The 17895-nt window shown below is 43.2% G+C and overlaps 1 protein-coding gene across 1 annotated transcript in view; it reads left to right on the forward strand.

Annotated features, from left to right (window-relative positions):
• Nucleotides 1-17669, forward strand: part of LOC141148144 (uncharacterized) — a 32850-nt gene extending 15181 nt beyond the window's left edge. Inside the window, exons 5-12 of the mRNA XM_073635331.1 lie at nt 4455-4502; nt 7088-7126; nt 10456-10515; nt 11853-11866; nt 15274-15324; nt 15482-15517; nt 15760-15795; nt 17003-17669. Of these exons, the coding sequence (XP_073491432.1) occupies nt 4455-4502; nt 7088-7126; nt 10456-10515; nt 11853-11866; nt 15274-15324; nt 15482-15517; nt 15760-15795; nt 17003-17080 (362 nt within the window). The 3' untranslated portion in view covers nt 17081-17669. The remainder of the gene's footprint in view (nt 1-4454; nt 4503-7087; nt 7127-10455; nt 10516-11852; nt 11867-15273; nt 15325-15481; nt 15518-15759; nt 15796-17002) is intronic.
• The last annotated feature ends 226 nt before the right edge of the window (nt 17670-17895 follow it).

Below are 17895 nucleotides of genomic sequence, written 5' to 3' on the forward strand. Positions count from 1 at the left end.
AAATTCAAAACCAGAGTTGAAAACTGGAGGTTATAACAGGAGTCATTAAACCTGTAATCAGCATCTGAAATTTCCTGTTTGTAATATTATTATTGTAACTGTAGGGGTGACTGTAGACACTGACAAGCCCTGCAAGTGTCAGATTGCATGGAAGATTGAGCAGAGCAGTCATAACCAGTCAACATAAAAAATAAAGACTGACTGTGTCTAGCCGGGATGCTGCGTATTGTGGAGTAACTGTTTTTGTTGAGTATTGTGTGTGTATTGTGAGTACCTGAGTAGTGTGTGTGTGTGTACCCGTGTATTTTGAGTACACGAGTGCTGCAAGTGCACGTCGACTGTGAGTGCACATGGACTGTAAGTGCATGAGTGCTGCGAGTGCATGTTGGCTGTATTGTTGAGTATTAGTGTCAGGAAGCTAGTTGTTAGGTAATTTGGACAGGGTAAAATCCCCAAATCCTCACTAAATTTAATAGGTACGATGCCCGGCGGGTGTGGAGAGGCGACTCTTTGTACATCTTGCCGCATGTATGCGTTCCTTGATCATCCGATCGAGGGCGAATACTGCTGTGCAAAATGTAAGCACATTGTTTCCCTGGAAGCCCAGGTTCTGAATCTGGGGAAGCAACTGTCAGCACTGAGAAGTCCCTCCATACTAAAGGAGAGCCAGGAACTTACACACCAGGGGCCAGCACAGAGGTGGGTGGAGACAAAGAGGTGCAGGCACTAGAAAAGAGTAGATGGGTGACAGTCAGGAAGGGTAGAGGGGGAAGTGCCAGGGAGGCCGATCCAGGACTGGAGCATCCCAATAAGTACGCTTCATTGAGTGACATTGGTGAAACCAGTCAGAGACCAGCACTGCTGGAGATGAGGGTCTCTCCTAGTTGACAGGGGAAGAACACCTCAAAGGAAAGACAGCTTATGGTGGTAGGGGACTCATTTCTTAGAAAACATGATGTCTACCGGACGCTCGGGTTCGGCACATCACGGATCTGGTGGACAGATTACTGGGAGGGGCTGGGGAAGACCTGGATTTCATGGTGCACGTTGGCACCAATGACAAAGTCAGAGGCAGATGGAGTGTCCTAAAGAGCCATTTTAGGGACTTAGGAGCTAAATTGAGGAAAAGGACCACCAAGGTGGTATTCTTAGAAATACTACTGGTACCTCAAGCCACACCAGAAAGGCAGAGGGAGATTAGGGAAGTAAACAATTGGCTGAGGAGCTGGTGTAGTAAGGAGGGGTTTGGATTCCTGGAGGACTGGGCCTTCTTCTCAGTCGGGTACCAGCTCTATAGAAGGGATGGACTGCACCTAAATGAGGGTGCAGATCTGCTGGGAGTGAAGATGGCCGAAAAGTTAGAAGGGCTTTTAAACTAGACAATGGGGGGAGAGTCCAGAGATAGACATAGTCATAAACGACCTGGAGGATGGGGTAAACAGTTCAATCTCTGTATTTGCGGATGACACTAAGCTAAGCAGGGCAATAACTTCTCCGCAGGATGTGAAAACCTTGCAAAAAGATCTGAACAAATGAATGGGGGAGGGGCGACTGCATGGCAAATGAGGTTCAATGTAGAAAAATGTAAAATAATGCATTTGGGTGGCAAAAATATGAATGCAATCTATACACTGGGGGGAGAACCTCTGGGGGGATCTAGGATGGAAAAGGACCTGGGGGTCCTAGTAGATGATAGGCTCAGCAATGGCATGCAATGCCAAGCTGCTGCTAACAAAGCAAACAGAATATTGGCATGCACTGAACTTATTCTCTCTGGAGAAGAGACGCTTGAGAGAGGATATGATTTCAATATACAAATACTGTACTGGTGACCCCACAATAGGAATAAAACTTTTCAGCAGAAGAGAGTTTAACAAGAACAAGACTCGTGGCCACTCGTTAAAATTAGAAGAAAAGAGGTTTAACCCTAAACTACGTAGAGGGTTCTTTACTGTAAGAGCGGCAAGGATGTGGAATTCCCTTCCACAGGCGATGGTCTCAGAGGGGGGCATAACTAGTTTAGTTTAAAAAAAACTATTAGATAATCACCTGAACGACCACAACATACAGGGATATGTAATGTAATCCTGACACATAATCACACACATAGGTTGGACTTGATGGACTTGTGTCTTTTTTCAACCTCACCTACTATGTAACTATGTAATATGCATATTGCTTCAACCAGATTTCCAAATATGCCCCAAACTGTTTAAGAAACTTGGCAGAAAAAGACAGAGCGATCCATCAAGCCTGCATTATTTATGTATTTACTTTCTTATTTTTGTTTTTAACTATAGATGCTTGTCCCAAGCATGTTTGAACCCACTTGCTGTTGACTTCTGTAACTCTCAGAGCCATTTTGATCTTCAATTACCTTTGGAAAAAATTGAACCCTATATAATTGTTTTTATATGCATTAATTTAGACACACAACAAATCTCTGTTTTAAGCAGTCCATAGATAACTTGATTTTCTTTCTTTTCACCACAAGTAGAAGGAAATAAAATCGCTTGATTTCATAGTTACATATAGTTACATAGTTGTTAAGGTTGAATAAAGACACCAGTCCATCCACAGTCGGCATTGATTAGGGAATGACTCTCACAGCCCTGTTGTGTTCTCCTGGGGAGGGGGGAGCCTTGTCTGCCAGCAAAACACGATGATTACTGCTAGTGGCTATAGCCGCCATCAGTAATCAAATGTAAAAATATCCAACAGGTTGATTGCACCCAAGTCGATCCATGGGTAGACTTGGGTGGAATCAGCCTGCCCATACATGGATTTATGGCATGTGCCATGCTAGACCAGTGTTTCTCAACTCCAGTCCTCAAGGCACCCCAACAGGTCATGTTTTCAGGATTTCCATTATTTTGCATAGGTAATTCCTCTGAATTAAAAAGGCATATCAAAAACAAAAAGGGAATAAAGAATTCTTCAGTGAGGAACCAGCAAGCTAGCAAAAATATAAATTTATTTGGAAAAAATTATACCACATATACACCAGACAGTGTCAAAAAAATATATTGACTGTGAATAAACCAAATACCACCATTAGCAATAAAATAGACAACGTTGTCTAAAAACAAAGAACAACATACAGACACACACTCCTCCATACATCTCTGCATAGCACTCACACAGCCGTCTGTACTAGTTATCAGCTGTGGTGGACTACCAAATCGCAAGTGCTATCATCAGCAACCCTCGTTGTCCTTATCAATAGTCACATTTTTAGTCTGTCCTCGGCAGTAGGCACAGCGGCATCCTATTATCCACGGCTGCATACCGTCACCTCTTGGCTTCCTATCTTAATCCAGAGACACTATATATAAGACGATGTAAATCCAACTAGCCAATTAGATGTGATTGTATGTGCAGTGGTGGCCATCTGTATGTTGTTCTTTGTTTTTAGACAACGTTGTCTATTTTATTGCTAATGGTGGTATTTGGTTTATTCACAGTCAATATAATTTTTTTGACACTGTCTGGTGTATATGTGGTATAATTTTTTCCAAATAAATTTATATTTTTGCTAGCTTGCTGGTTCCTCACTGAAGAATTCTTTATTCCTTTTTGTTTTTGATATGCCTTTTTAATTCAGAGGAACACACCCACCCATGATCCCCTGAGCTGGGTGCTTGCAAGCGGCTGCATTTAAAGGCAGATATATTCATGGGTATAATCCCCATCTGTCTTTATATATATATATTTAATTAAGCAAGGTGTTTGGTTCATAAATTCTTTCCTTTTTATTTTGAATTTCCAGCTTTAGTTGTCTAGCACAGTGTTTCTCAACTCCAGTCCTCAAGGTGCCCCAACAGGTCATGTTTTGAGCATTTCCCTCAGATTTGAAAAGGCTGTGGTAATTACTAAGGCAGTGCAACTGATAAAATCACCTGTGCAAAATAATGGAAATCCTGAAAATATGACCTGTTGGGGTGCCTTGAGGACTGGAGTTGAGAAACACTGGTCTAGCATGGCACATCCAAATAAGAGAATCATCCCAAGGGGTGCGCAGGGTCCATTTCCCTCAAATGTTGATCAACATTTGGAGATTATGGTAAAATATTGCCAATTTGATGAGCTGGAGTCCATGATGAAGGTGAGACTAAGGAGTTTTTTGGTTGGCTTTCAAGGTGCAGGGGGTCTTAATCGGCTCCTGAGATTTACAGAAGTTTGTTTTGACTCCCTTAAATTAAACCCAATGGAGTTTTTTCTTCTTTGGAAAAAAAAATTGCCAACAATATAAGTAATCTTAGTACAAATTCAGAACTATACTGGTCATCCCTACACATGATACTAAATGACTGCCATCACCACTTTCTAATTAGAGCCATTTGGAAAGAATTTTATACAGTATGTGTCTTGCAGTGGTCATTGTAATCTATACAGTAATTCTTGTAATCTATACAGTAATACTTGTAATCTATACAGCATCTTATCTCTTTTAGGATACAAAAGTTCTGCCACCACCAAGTCTGCCAGCTATAGGTACCAAGGTACATGTCTATGGAGTGTGTGCTGGGCACAGTCAGCATAAAATAGATAAAGAAATTGCTGGTACTGTTATTACACATATTGTATTTTTAAACTAAAGCCTCATACACACCATCGGACTTTAAACAAACTTTTCCGTGGATTTCTGTACAAAGGGCGTTGGCCGTGAACTTGTTACGCATACACACGGCAGGACTTTTTAGGCAACAAACACGAACGTAGTGATGTTTCAACGTACTGACGACACTTCAAAAGAGGACGTTCAATTCTCCGGCGCCACCCTTTGGTCAACTTCTGTATTGTTGTTTCTGATCTTTTGCATTGGTTCTGAGCGTGCGTGTTTGTACTTTGTACTAAAGTCCGATGGTTTTGTGTACACACACGATCGGACTTGCCGACGTCTGACTTTTGTTGCCGCCAAGTTTGTCAGTTCGCACAGCCAACATTTGTCCGATGAAAACCGAAAAAGTTTGTCCGATGGAGTGTACACACGGTCGGATGTTGCCTTGAAACAGCTAATTTGCATGTTTGTTGTCAAAAAGTCCGATCGTGTGTATGGGCCTTTAGATGCAGTAAAATATATAGATTATGTACAGAATCTTTCAATCATATTCCTTTTCTCACTCTGTTATTGTCATTGACAAATGATCTGAACCCACAACCTCTGCTACGTCTGGCAGTGGATCTTCTTGCTGAGCCACCTGAGATGCTGGACAGCACCCTTATATGATCTTTTGGACTTTCTTGCCTTGTCTCTTGTTTCAGGTGAACCTTGAACTCTTGGGCTCCTCCCTTGAACTTCCTGATTTAAAAAAAGATATATATATATATTTTTTTTAAGAATCATAATTACCTAGGGGGATGTAGCATCTGTCCCCCGCCAGCTTTAAGGTGGAGAACTGCCGGTCTCTCGGTTCTCACAGCTCCCTGAGCAGAGAGCTGATGACTGTCAGTCACTGGCTCTCTGCTCCTCTTCGCTCACTAGAGCGCTGGGTTGTGGAGAGGGCGGGAGAGGCTGGCTCAGACTCTCAGTGGCTCACTGAGAGGATGAGCTGGGTGCCAGTCCAGGCATGTGGGTGGATCTCAACATCATTGTCGCAATTTTGCTCCAGACTGGACCAGCTCTGTGACGTCAGCCGACAACGAGTGCAGAACGAACTGCACTCCTGTGATCCACAGGAAAAGTACAGCTAAACAAATCTTTGGCTGTACTTCCCCTTTAAAGCGGAGGTCCACCAAACATTCATTTTTTTTTTTTCAGCCATTCATACACTTTCATAGTTACAATATTACACTCACTTGTTAGCTTTAATATCTCCCCCGATGTCCGGTTTGGCATACAAAAACTAAGTTATAATAATTGATGATGGCCGGTTCCATGTTGCTTGTGGGCTTGTGAAGCCCACAAGCATTTATTTCCTGGGTGCAGTAAACTTCCAGGTTGCCATCACAACGGGTGGCTGCGTCGGAAGTTCCCGCCCCATTGTGATGGCAACAAAAACAAAACACAGATGATGCAAAGCTCAGTATGGGGAGAGAGCAGCGGCATGCGTAACTTCCTGTATTATGATCTCTCTCAGTGGCAATCCGCACTGACTCCTGCTGACACTTAGCTCCCAGGAGACTGTGCGCCATCAGGGAAAAAGGATAGACACACCTACTCCTGCGGGGGGTGACAAGTCCACTAAAAAGACCGATAATAAGGTAAATACAGCACCAAGAATTTTTTTTTTGTTCATTGGCACATCTGTGCAATGCACTAATGGGGTTAAGTTTAAATGAGTAATTTGTGTGGACCTCCACTTTAAGGCATATCTCTGCACTTCCTGTTTGCCAGACTATTGCACTTGCATAGTTACATATAGTTACATAGTTAATCTGGTTAAAAAAAAAAACACACAAGTCCATCCAGTTCAACCAACAGAGAAAAAAAGAAGAAAAAGAAAACCAACACCCTCAAATAAAAATCCTCCATAAACACTATCCTATACCCACAGTTGATCTAGAAGTACTCTCTCCAGCCGATATCTTGTTCCTATGTGTGCCTGCAGCTTTCCTTATCTCCACTACCACTTGAAACGTACCTTTAGCTTGTTCCTCAACTAAGTTTTTAACTGATCCCAATCTACGACCACTTGTTACCAACCTTTGGCTTGTTTACTGACTACGCTTCTGCTTGATCTGCTGCTGGACCCCGGCATGCTCCCCTACTGGTGGGATGATCCTGAGGATGGCGACCTGGTACTAACATATAGCAAAACCCATCTCCACCATCAGGAGCTCTGGTGAATGTTGGTTAGTGCTTAGACCTAGCAACTCAGGTGAGCCCACGTCATCCGCCAGAGTGACCTGCTTGTTTGGCTGGTCAGTGGGAGCCTCTCTACTCCTATAGCTGTTGGTCTCTGAGCCTCACCCCTGATCGTAACACCAACACAACACTAACCTATTCCATTTTAGTATTATCCTTTGATACGTTTGTTATCAGATTTCCCTACAAGTTGGCTAGCTCTGAATTTTTTTGAAGTGACAGGTTCTCTTTGCCTCTGCAAAATAAAATGACCTAATGAATATTTTATTTGTCTTTTAGATGTAGAAAGTATTAGATCTTCCAGTGCCTACAGCTCAGGTAATGATCTGAACAAATGATCCAATCGTCACAGAATATGTCAAGATGAATGTTGGTTGTCCAAGAGCCTATAAGGGAAAGTTTGTGAAACCGCAATGTTCCGTTTGCATAATCCAATCTAATGGTGCCAGTAAGTCTGGGATATGTGTTAATTGTTCAAGTTATTGAGACAGACCCAGTCAAATAATTAACACATGTTCCAAACTTAAGTTCTAACCCTTTGGTGCTCTGGTAAAAGTGTGATCATGTTTTACTTGTACCCCATTGGAGGGATTTCTCATCACTATTTTAAAAGACAAACAGGTTGATTTACTAAAACTGGAGAGTGCAAAATGTGGTTCAGCTGTGAATGGTAGCCGATCAGCTTCTAACTTTAGCTTCTTCAGTAAAGCTTTGACAAAAAAAAAAAAACTGGAAGCTGATTGGTTTCTATGCAGAGCTGCACCAGATTTTGCACTTTCCAGTTTTAGTAAATCAAGCCCAAAGTGTTTTAGGGGACAGCAATGGAATAAGTTGTGGCATGTGACTGCCTAATACAATAATGGCACAAATGTGACATATTATGGGATAACACATAGGTCTATAAGTTGACTCCTACTGGTTATGGTAGTGACCCATTGCACATCTAGAATGTTGCGCTCCTGTAAGGAGACATGCACACCCCACTACGGCACTCAGCCATGTACCTTTTCCTAGAAATTTGCCTTGTGAATGGGTTCAGTGGTCTCCAATAGATTGTTGTTTTCATATTCTGGGTAAACTTGAGTCAACCTGAGATCTTTACTTTTCTGGAGAATGAAGATTAACAGTCTCAACTCACTAACTAAAAAAAAAGAGAAAAAAAAAGTCTATTGTGAGCCATAGGACATCTAGTATAAAACCATGTGATATATATATGACTTTAAATGTGCTCCCCTGGGAGTATTCAATGACAAGAAATGCAAATCAGTGTCAATTGCACTTTTACTGTACACATCATATAAAAAATATATCCCCAGATACATAAAAGAGGAATATACAGTATAGGGCAGGAACTTCCTGTTCCCAGTAATGTGTGTGTATATAAGGTAAAATCCATAGAAAGCTTAACGTGGTTGTAAAGGCTCAATTTTTTTACCTTCATGCATAAAAAAACCTTCTGTTCAGCAGCCCTCCAGCTCGCCAAATCCTTACCCGAGCCCAATCTTTCTCCCGCACTGTGCACGGGAGCCTTGGCTTTGCTAGGGCTTTCCATGCTCATTGTCTGAGACAGCAGCAGGAGCCATTGGTTCCCACTGCTGTCAATCACAGCCAGTGAGCCAATGAGGAGAGAGAGAGGAAAGAGAAAGAGAGGGCAGGGCAGAGCCAATGCTCTGTGTGTGTGTGTGAACAGACACGCAGAGCATTGGAAAGGGTGGGTCAAACGAAAGTAGAAAACCTCTCCTCAAGCTTAGAAGCCCGGGTGCTGGCACTGCATGTAGCAATCAATGTAGAAAGAAGTTCTGGACAGCCGTTATTGCCTTAATCAAAGCTCATAATAGCTCTTATGATTAAGCACTGTTTGTAGTGTGAAACGCGTAAGCTCTTTTATACATACTGCTGTGGCACATATTTTGATGATTTTTTTAATAAAAGGCAATAACTTTTTTGGAGTGTGGCTGTCCAGAACTTCTTTCTACATTGAACGCAGAGCATTGGCTTGGGAGCATGCTTGCTCGGGGGCCCCCATTGAAAACTGCTTGCTCTGGAGGCACTCGGCAGGAGGGAGGGGCCAAGAGCAATGGTGGTGGACCGGAGAAGAAGAGTATTGGGGCTGCTCTGTGCAAAACCATTGCACAGAGCAGGTGAGTATGACATATTTTATTTTTTTGTTATTATTGCCTTTATTATCACTTAAACATTGAACATCTAGCTTCAGGTACTTCTGCTTCTTCAGGACTGAAACATAAGCTTTCCTGTTCAAGTTGATAACAGATAAAGATCCATTTCTAAAAGATGACAACACCAATTTAATTACATAAAATATACATAACAAAACTCCAAGGAGGCAGAACTTCACTGTCCATAACCACCTAGTGGAAAGGAGGGATGTGAGGAAAAGAGAAAAAGAGGGAAGAAGAAAAAACCCTGCAAAACCTCCCACACATGCACCCCTCACCCCCCAAAAAAACACAAACCTTACCTCACCTCCAATACCAGCTACCACAACCACCCCATCCAATGGTTAATATAATGGTCAGCCATAGAACATCTGCCCCCCCCCCCCCCAAGCCAATGGATCTGCCAGCAAGTCACTAAATACAATGTAAGTCTCCTCCAATATTTTTGGAGTCATTTTACATAAAGGGGAACTATAAGGATCTATCAAGGCTTTGCAGTCTTGCTCCAACTCCAACCAGCTTACAAACAAAAAAACATTTCACTCAGAAGCCTTAATATGAAGCCAATCACTGTTCACTAGTTTTGGAACAATGAAGCTAAATCCAATCAGATTCAATCTGAGCGATGCCAATGCCTCAAAGTGAGTATGAATCCACAGTAGGCATAGACTGGCTTCTGCTGTCGGAGGCTTCTCATACTGGCATTTTATTTTATTTTTTTTGGTTCCAAAATTTTTTATTTAAGGACACGGTGTCCAGTACATAGCCGATAATGGGGAAAATACAATTCCAAAACTCATTTAGTACAGCTCATGTTTCGAAAGTGTTACATCATCAATATCATTTTTCATGGGGAAAAAAAAGAAAATTGCAAGTTGTGTCAGAACCTGTTGATGGGTCAGCAATGAGATGATAGAACTTGGGGAGAGGGAGAGTCGAGGAGCTACGCTCCAGCATCATAGCAGATTCTTTTTTGAAATATAGTATATAAGAATGTTGAGCACTTCTGTTGGGTAGTCACAGAGGGGAGGGGTTCATCAGATGCTGATAGGCATCAGTCGTTTGGAAATGAAACCAGCATATCAAAATATTCATGAATTTGGAAGGAGAACCATGAGCAATTTAGATCAGTTCCTCCATCTCTCCAATTTTACGGAGATGGGTGAACTACTCAGAAACTGATGGTGCGCAGGGGGGCCCCAATGTATCGGAATATACACTTTTGCGGTGACGACCACATGCACGGCCAGGGATTTGAAGTACATTTTAATAATGAATGGTGCAGAAGAAATTGCGGTGGGATATAATCCAGAGTATAGGTATTGACCCGAAAAATAATTTAATGTATCGTAGACCAGTAGGCTTGAAGCATTGGACAGGATTAAACACAGACATTTTCCTTTGTGACAGATACCCTCTCCTTCCACAATGCCATTAGTTTTTTAATTGTATTTCCTGTGTTTATTACAGACCGCAGTAGTCGCCCTTTATACAACTCACAACGCTCAGCCCAACGTGATGGCTTTCCAGGTAACACTGCTTTTATAGCATGTATTATTTTGACATACTTACTGTACATGGACCTCTGTTTGCTGAAGCAACCCTTTTTAGCCAGAGTAGTTATTACCAATGATCATCAGATGGCAACCAGATCAGATGTGAATGTCCTCAGCACACTTACATGGCAATGAGGCCCCATGCACATACATTTTAGGGTTGTTTTTTCTTCAGTTGGGTAGATATGGATTGTCACCATTCATTATATAGATGAACATACTTCATATAAATGGGAAGGAAGTACAGTAAGAGAACAACAGATCCCAGAAAAATGATGTTCAACATGAACTCCAAATGTCTGTACATCTCAGGACACTTTTAGGTCCTGTTGGTATCTTGATCGTAGACTTCTAAGGCATTAGAGGTGAGAGGTTGTTCTATAAACATCTCTCTCAACCAGTCCCTCATGACTACTCTTGTTGGGGATAGCCACAGTTGTGTTCTCAAGGCCAATCACTTCACTTTCAGCACTTACTAGTATCTTTAGGTGCCTCCTAGAAAAGAAAAATCCTTCTGCACCCAACCTTCTAGGTCCTAAGCCCATTGGAGAGAGATCGTTAAACACACCATCCTCCCAGGGCCTACTCTCAGGGGGAATGACCATGTGGTAGGTGCCAAACACCTCACTAGCTCACATTATCAACCCTGGTATCAAAGTGATATGTTGAGATGTTAAAAATTCATAACACAGATGGTTAACTCTTCAAGCACAGACTGCTGGAGCATCTGGCAGAAGCATTGCTAACACAAACATGGGCACATGTACTATGGAGGAAATATTTTGGCTGTATGCAACCTGACTGCTACCTGTAGAACACCTAATGCAAATGATCATTTTAGCTGAATGCATTCTTTAAAAGAGAAGTATGGCCAAAGATTTGTTGGCCCTATTTCTCCTATGGATCACAGGAGGGCAGTTTGTTCTGCACTCCCGTAACCCATCTTTAGCTGACAGTGAGCTAAGTCCAGTCCCGACTTCACACCACCCAGATGCCCGGACCGGCAGCACTGTTGGAAGACTGAGCCAACCGCTCCCTCCCTCACCAGCCCAGTGAGTGCTGGAGGGGCAGAGCAGAGAGCTGGTGACTGATAGTCACCCCTCTCTGCTAAGAGTGGAGGGGAGAACTGAGCGATAAGTGGTCTTTGAATGCTCAATTCTCTGTGCAGAGGCGGCAGGGGACAGATGCAGCATCGGATCAATGCTGCATCCACCTAGGTGAGTATATGTTTTTTTTTTTAATATACCCCATACTTCTCTTTTAATCAATATACGTGTATCTTCTTACAGTGCTTTCTTTTCTTTATTCTAGCCATACATGAAGAGGTAAGACACCCCTACTTTCTCTTTTTATTTTTTATTTTTTTGCATGATTGTTATATAGATGATCCATATCAGGGCCATATTTAGACAACAGGTTGGTCTAGGCACAACAAAGAGTTGACAGCTTTTTCAAAAGGTCTGCCAACCATGACTTTATTTTTTATAGAAAAAACATATTCTATTGAAGGAGTCATGGGCTCTGCTTTTATTGCACTACTAATTTTACACTGTACAGACTATCATGCAAGAGAAAAGAGGGTTGGATTCAGGTTTCCTGAATTCCAGTGCTTACTAGTCTGGAGTCCAGTGTTGTCCTTCCTGACGTCCAGCGTTCTTCTTTGTTACTGCTCTCCCAGGCCATCAACTTGGCCCAAAATCTCACACATACACAGAGAGACTGTGGGTCAGAGCCATACGGCATGTTTGCACATGCACAGAATCACATGAAAACCCTGTGTATGCATTGACATGCTGCATGGTGCTGCCAAGTCCTATAGCAAGGGTGTCAAACTCAAATTCTTTGTAGGCCGCATCAGCAGTATGGTTCAGCTCAAAGGGCTGGTTGTGTCTGAGGTGCACTACATACAGAGTGCAGGGTCCGGGAGTGTGTTATGTACAGAGTGCAGAGTCCGGGGTTCCCCTACGTATAAAGTTCAGGGTTAGGGAGGGCATTACGTGCAGAGTGCAGGGTTCAGGAGTGTGCTACATACAGAGTGCAGGGTTCAGGGGTGTGCTACGTACAGTGCAGGGTTCAGGAGTGTGCTATGTACAGAGTGAAGGATTATGGTTTGTGCTACGTACAGAGCGCAGGAATCAGGGGTGTGCTATGTACAGTTCAGGGTTGTGCTATGTACAGAGTGCAGGATTCAGGAATTTGCTATGTACAGAGTGCAGGACTCAGGAATGTACTACGTACAGAGTGCAGGATTAAGGGGTGTGATATGTACAAAGTGCAGGATTCAGGGGTGTGCTACGTACAGTTCAGGGCTGTGCTACGTACAGAGTGCAGGAGTCAGGGCTGTGCTACATACAGAGTGCAGGGTTCAGGGGTGTGCTACGTACAGAGTGCAGGGTTCAGGTAAGTGCTACGTGCAGGGTTCAGGGGTGTTCTACGTACAGAGTGCATGGTTCAGGGTGTGCTATGTGCAGGGTTCAGGGGTGTGCTACGTACAGAGTGCAGGATTTAGGGGTGTGCTACACACAGAGTTCAGGGGTGTGCTACGTACAGAGTGCAGGATTCCGAGGTGATACGTACAGTTCAAGGTTGTGCTACGTACAGAGTGCAGGAGTCAGGGGTGTGCTATGTACAGAGTGCAGGGTTCAGGAGTGTGCTATGTACAGAGTGCAGTGTTCAGATGTGTGCTACATACAGTTCAGGGTTGTGCTACGTACAGAGTGCAGGGTTCAGGGGTGTGCTACGTACAGAGTGCAGGGTTCAGGTGTGCTACGTGCAGGGTTCAGGGTGTTCTATGTACAGAGTGCAAGGTTCAGGGTTGTGCTACGCACAGAGTGCAGGGTTCAGGGTGTTCTACATGCAGAGTGCAGGGTTCAGGGGTGTTCTACGTACAGAGTGCAGGGTTCAGGGGTGTGCTACATGCAGGGTTCAGGGATGTGCTACATGCAGGGTTCAGGGATGTGCTACGTGCAGGGTTCAGGGGTGTGCTACGTGCAGGGTTCAGGGGTGTTCTACATACAGAGTGCAGGGTTAGGGGTGTTCTATGTACAGAGTGCAGGGCTCAGGGGTGTGCTACGTACAGAGTGCAGGGTTCAGGGGTGTGCTACGTGCAGGGTTCAGGGGTGTTCCACATACAGAGCACAGGGTTCAGGGTGTGCAGGATTCAGGGGTGTGCTACACACGGAGTTCAGGGGTGTGCTACGTACAGAGTGCAGGATTCCGAGGTGTGCTATGTACAGAGTGCAGGATTCCGAGGTGTGATACGTACAGGTCAGGGTTGTGCTACGCACAAAGTGCAGGAGTCAGGGGTGTGCTACGTACAGAGTGCAGGGTTCAGGGGTGTGCTACGTACAGAGTGCAGGGTTTAGAGGTGTGCTACGTACAGTTCAGGGTTGTGCTATGTACAGAGTGCAGGGTTCAGGGTTGTGCTACGTGCAGGGTTCAGGGGTGTTCTATGTACAGAGTGCAGGGTTCAGGGGTGTGCTACGTGCAGGGTTCAGGGGTGTTCTACGTACAGAGTGCAGGGTTCAGGGTTGTGCTATGTGCAGAGTGCAGGGTTCAGGAGTGTGCTATGTGCAGGGTTCAGGGGTGTTCTACGTACAGAGTGCAGGGTTCAGAGTTGTGCTACAAGCAGAGTTCAGGGTCTGCTACGTGCAGAGTGCAGGGTTCAGGGGTGTGCTACGTGCAGGGTTCAGGGGTGTTCTACATACAGAGTGCAGGGTTCAGGGGTGTGCTATGTGCAGGGTTCAGGGGTGTTCTACATACAGAGTGCAGGGTTCAGGGTGTGCTACGTGCAGAGTGCAGGGTTCAGGGGTGTGCTACGTACATAGTGCATTATTCAGGGGTGTGCTACACATGGAGTTCAGGGGTGTGCTACGTACAGAGTGCAGGATTCTGAGGTGTGCTACGTACAGTTCAGGGTTGTGCTACATAAAGAGTGCAGAGTTCACGGGTGTGCTACAAACATAGTGCAGGGTTCAGGGGTGTGCTACGAACAGCGTGAAGGATTCAGGGGTGTGTTATGCACACTGTGCAACCACAACTGGCCCCTCCCCCACCCACCACCAAAACTTCCTTGCATCTCTCTCTCTTCTACCTTGCCCTGTTCTAGTATCTCCCTGTGTAGGCGGCTGTACCTTCCCTTGCAGAGAGATCGTTCTCTTCCTCAGATTCAGGAGATCTGTCCTGCTGAGAGCAAAGCTGTCCCTTGTAAACAGTGGAGGCTTCCGTGTATACAAGTGGCAGCGGGGAGCAGAGGGTGAGAGCTGAAGGCGGTGGAATCGAGTTCATCTATGTTCCAGAATTGGGTGTGAGGGCCTCATGCCAAAGCCTGGTGGGCTGGATTTGGCCTTGTGTTTGACATACAGTATGTGTTCTATAGAGGTCTGCTGCTCTCTGTGTATGTGCGGGGGGGGGGGGGGGGATCATGCACAGACACGGGTCCTATAGAGTTTAGGCATGTAATAAAAAACATATTGTTTTTAAATAAAAACATTCTTCTATTGGGATGGGGAGGAGTCAGAGGAGAGTTGACTCTCCTCTTGGTGCTGTCTCCTCATATTCCGGCACCTTGGGCTCCAACCCACACTTACCATCATGGTAAAGCCAGCCCTGGATAGTCATGGTTATCCTGAAGTACTTTCTTTTGATTGAAATCTAACTTTAGGATGTAGAAAAAATATTTTTTGCTTCGGTAAAATGAAGTTAATTGTTTGTGTGCGTCTTTATATGACAGACTCACATCCCCCTTCATGGCGACGGAGGTATTCCTGAAGACGGTGATCAGGTAAGTGACCGCTGTGCTATGGCGAGGCTTCTTTTGCTAAAAAAAAGGAAAATGCATATATATAGGAGTCAAATAATACAGAAAACTGTTAAATACATTTATGGCCATTTTTAATACTTTTCTTAATCATTTATAGAAAATAATTTTTTTTTTTCAGCCACACAATAGAGGACAGAAGACTCGGAGCCTCGGGGTGAGTGGACAAGTTGCACACTTTTTAACGTAAATCCAAACACTTGGGGTAAATAACAAAAAAGTAATATGATGATGGGGAATAGAGATGGAAATACCCCAAGAATGGGCAAAAATAACAGAAAACTAACCTTATGACAATACTGGTTATGGTAAAAAAGAGAATGGAGATACATCTTATATGTCACTCATATGGAACATCTATAACTTGTCGTTTTTTTTCTTTTTTTTTTCAAAAATTAGACATCACTTACCTGCTGCAAAAATCTCAGTGACAAGGTGAGTCATATACTCTACTCTACTACTACTATACTATACTACTTCAGAACATAAGATCCTATCTATCTATCTATCTATCTATCTATCTATCTATCTATCTATCTATCTATCTATCTATCTATCTATCTATCTAGTTGGCCCACCCTTTCCAGCTTCAACTCTTCTGGGAAGGCTGTCCACAAGGGTTGAGTTCAGGATTCTGTGGAGACCCGTCAAGTTCCTCCACCCCAAACTCGCTCATCCATCTCTTTATGGACCTTGCTTTGTGCTCTGGTCCAAATCATTTAGTTGAGGGAGGATTATGGTGTGGGGGGTTGTTTTTCAGGGGTTGGGCTTGGCCCCTTAGTTCCAGTGAAGGGAACTTTTAAGGCGTCAGCATACCAAGACATTTACGACAATTTCATGCTCCCAACTTTATGGGAACAGTTTGGGGATGGTCCCTTCCTGCTCCAACATGACTGCACACCAGTGCACTAAGTAAGGTCCATAAAGACATGGATAAGTGAGTTTGGGAAGGAGGAACTTAGGAACTTGACTGGACTGACCTCAACCTAATAGAACACCTTTGGAATGAATTTGAGCCAGGCCTTCTTGCCCAACATCAGAGCCTGACCTCACAAATGCTCTTCTGGAAGAATGGTCCAGCATTCCCATAGACACCCTCCTAAACCTTGTGGACAGCCTTCCCAGAAGAGTTGAAACTGTTATAGCTACAAAGGGTGGGCCAACTCAATATTGAACCCTACGGACTAAGACTGGGATGCCATTAAAGTTCATGTGCGTGTAAAGGCAGGCGTCCCAATACTTTGGGTAATATCGTGTATCAATCTATCCATCTACAATATCTATCGCCTGTTGTGTTATTAAAATCAATACCCTTAGATATGAATGAAGACCCGTAGAAATTTTCCTTCACTTCCTTCACTTCCTGTCAGTGATCAATTCCCAACCAATCACATCCTCCCATTCCCACCCCCACCCTGCTTTTATACTCTATCATTTTTATGAAGAGTGGTCACATTATGGGGATCTATTTTACTGCCTAATGAAGACAATGGTGGATCTCTCTATGGAAGGTGGAGGTCTTTACGGATTAGACTAGAACTATGATATAGGAACAGGTTACATAATGAGATATCAATTCTTTTTGTTTACTTTACTTTAAAAACTACAAAAGTATTTATTCATTTTATTTTTTGCCTTACAGACAGTGTTTTTCATAATCGGTGGACTTGTTGCCATTTTATTGATTATCTTGATTGTCATCCTGAGTGTTGCCTTATAGTAGAAGGAATCACCAATCTTCTGTACATACGGGGAGTCGGCTGATGTTGAATGTTCTTTAAAGTGGAACCTTATGCCTCGTACACACGATCGGATTGTTGGCCAACAAAACCGTAGAATTTTGTCCGAAGGGCGTTGGCCCAAACTTGTCTTGTAAACAAGCGGTCACACAATGTTTTTTCAGCTCTTTAGCGCCACCCTATGGGCTCCTTCTGCTAATTTTGTGTCAGTAGAAGTTTGGTGAGTGTTGATTTGAGCTTTTCTTTTCGCGTATTTCATTTAGCTCTTTTTATTTCGCACTTTTTAGTTTGTGCTTTTCATTTCGTGCATTTCAGTTTGTTTCTGAATGGCCGCTCATCAACCAGACATGTTGCGGAATCGGAGGAGACAACGTGTTATTTATTATTGGCCTTGGAGTCATTGCTTTGACATTATTTTTTTAGTTGAATAATGATTTGATTTGGTAAATTTTCTATATTTTTGGATGCATAGAATGCACTTTTTGGTTAAGTTCTATTGGCAGATATCATGTCTAATTTTATTTGTTTTCCATTTTTTAATGCACAATAAAAAAATTGTGTAGAATAATACTTGGCTATGTGTTTTACTTCAAATGACAGTTTGGGAGTCGGCAGTTACATTTTAAAAAATACAATGTAAAATTAACAAGGGACATCAACATAGTTGTATCCCTGATCTTAAAAACTAGGGGATAATGGTGTTGTGGTAACTTGCCCAAATAATAAACAAAAAAAAGCATAATAATATTATTTTTGACATCACTAGGAAAAAAAAGTCTTTGAAAATTAGTTTGCA

This window comes from Aquarana catesbeiana, linkage group LG06, assembly GCF_042186555.1.
Source record: "Aquarana catesbeiana isolate 2022-GZ linkage group LG06, ASM4218655v1, whole genome shotgun sequence".
Classification (NCBI taxonomy): Eukaryota; Metazoa; Chordata; class Amphibia; order Anura; family Ranidae; genus Aquarana; species Aquarana catesbeiana.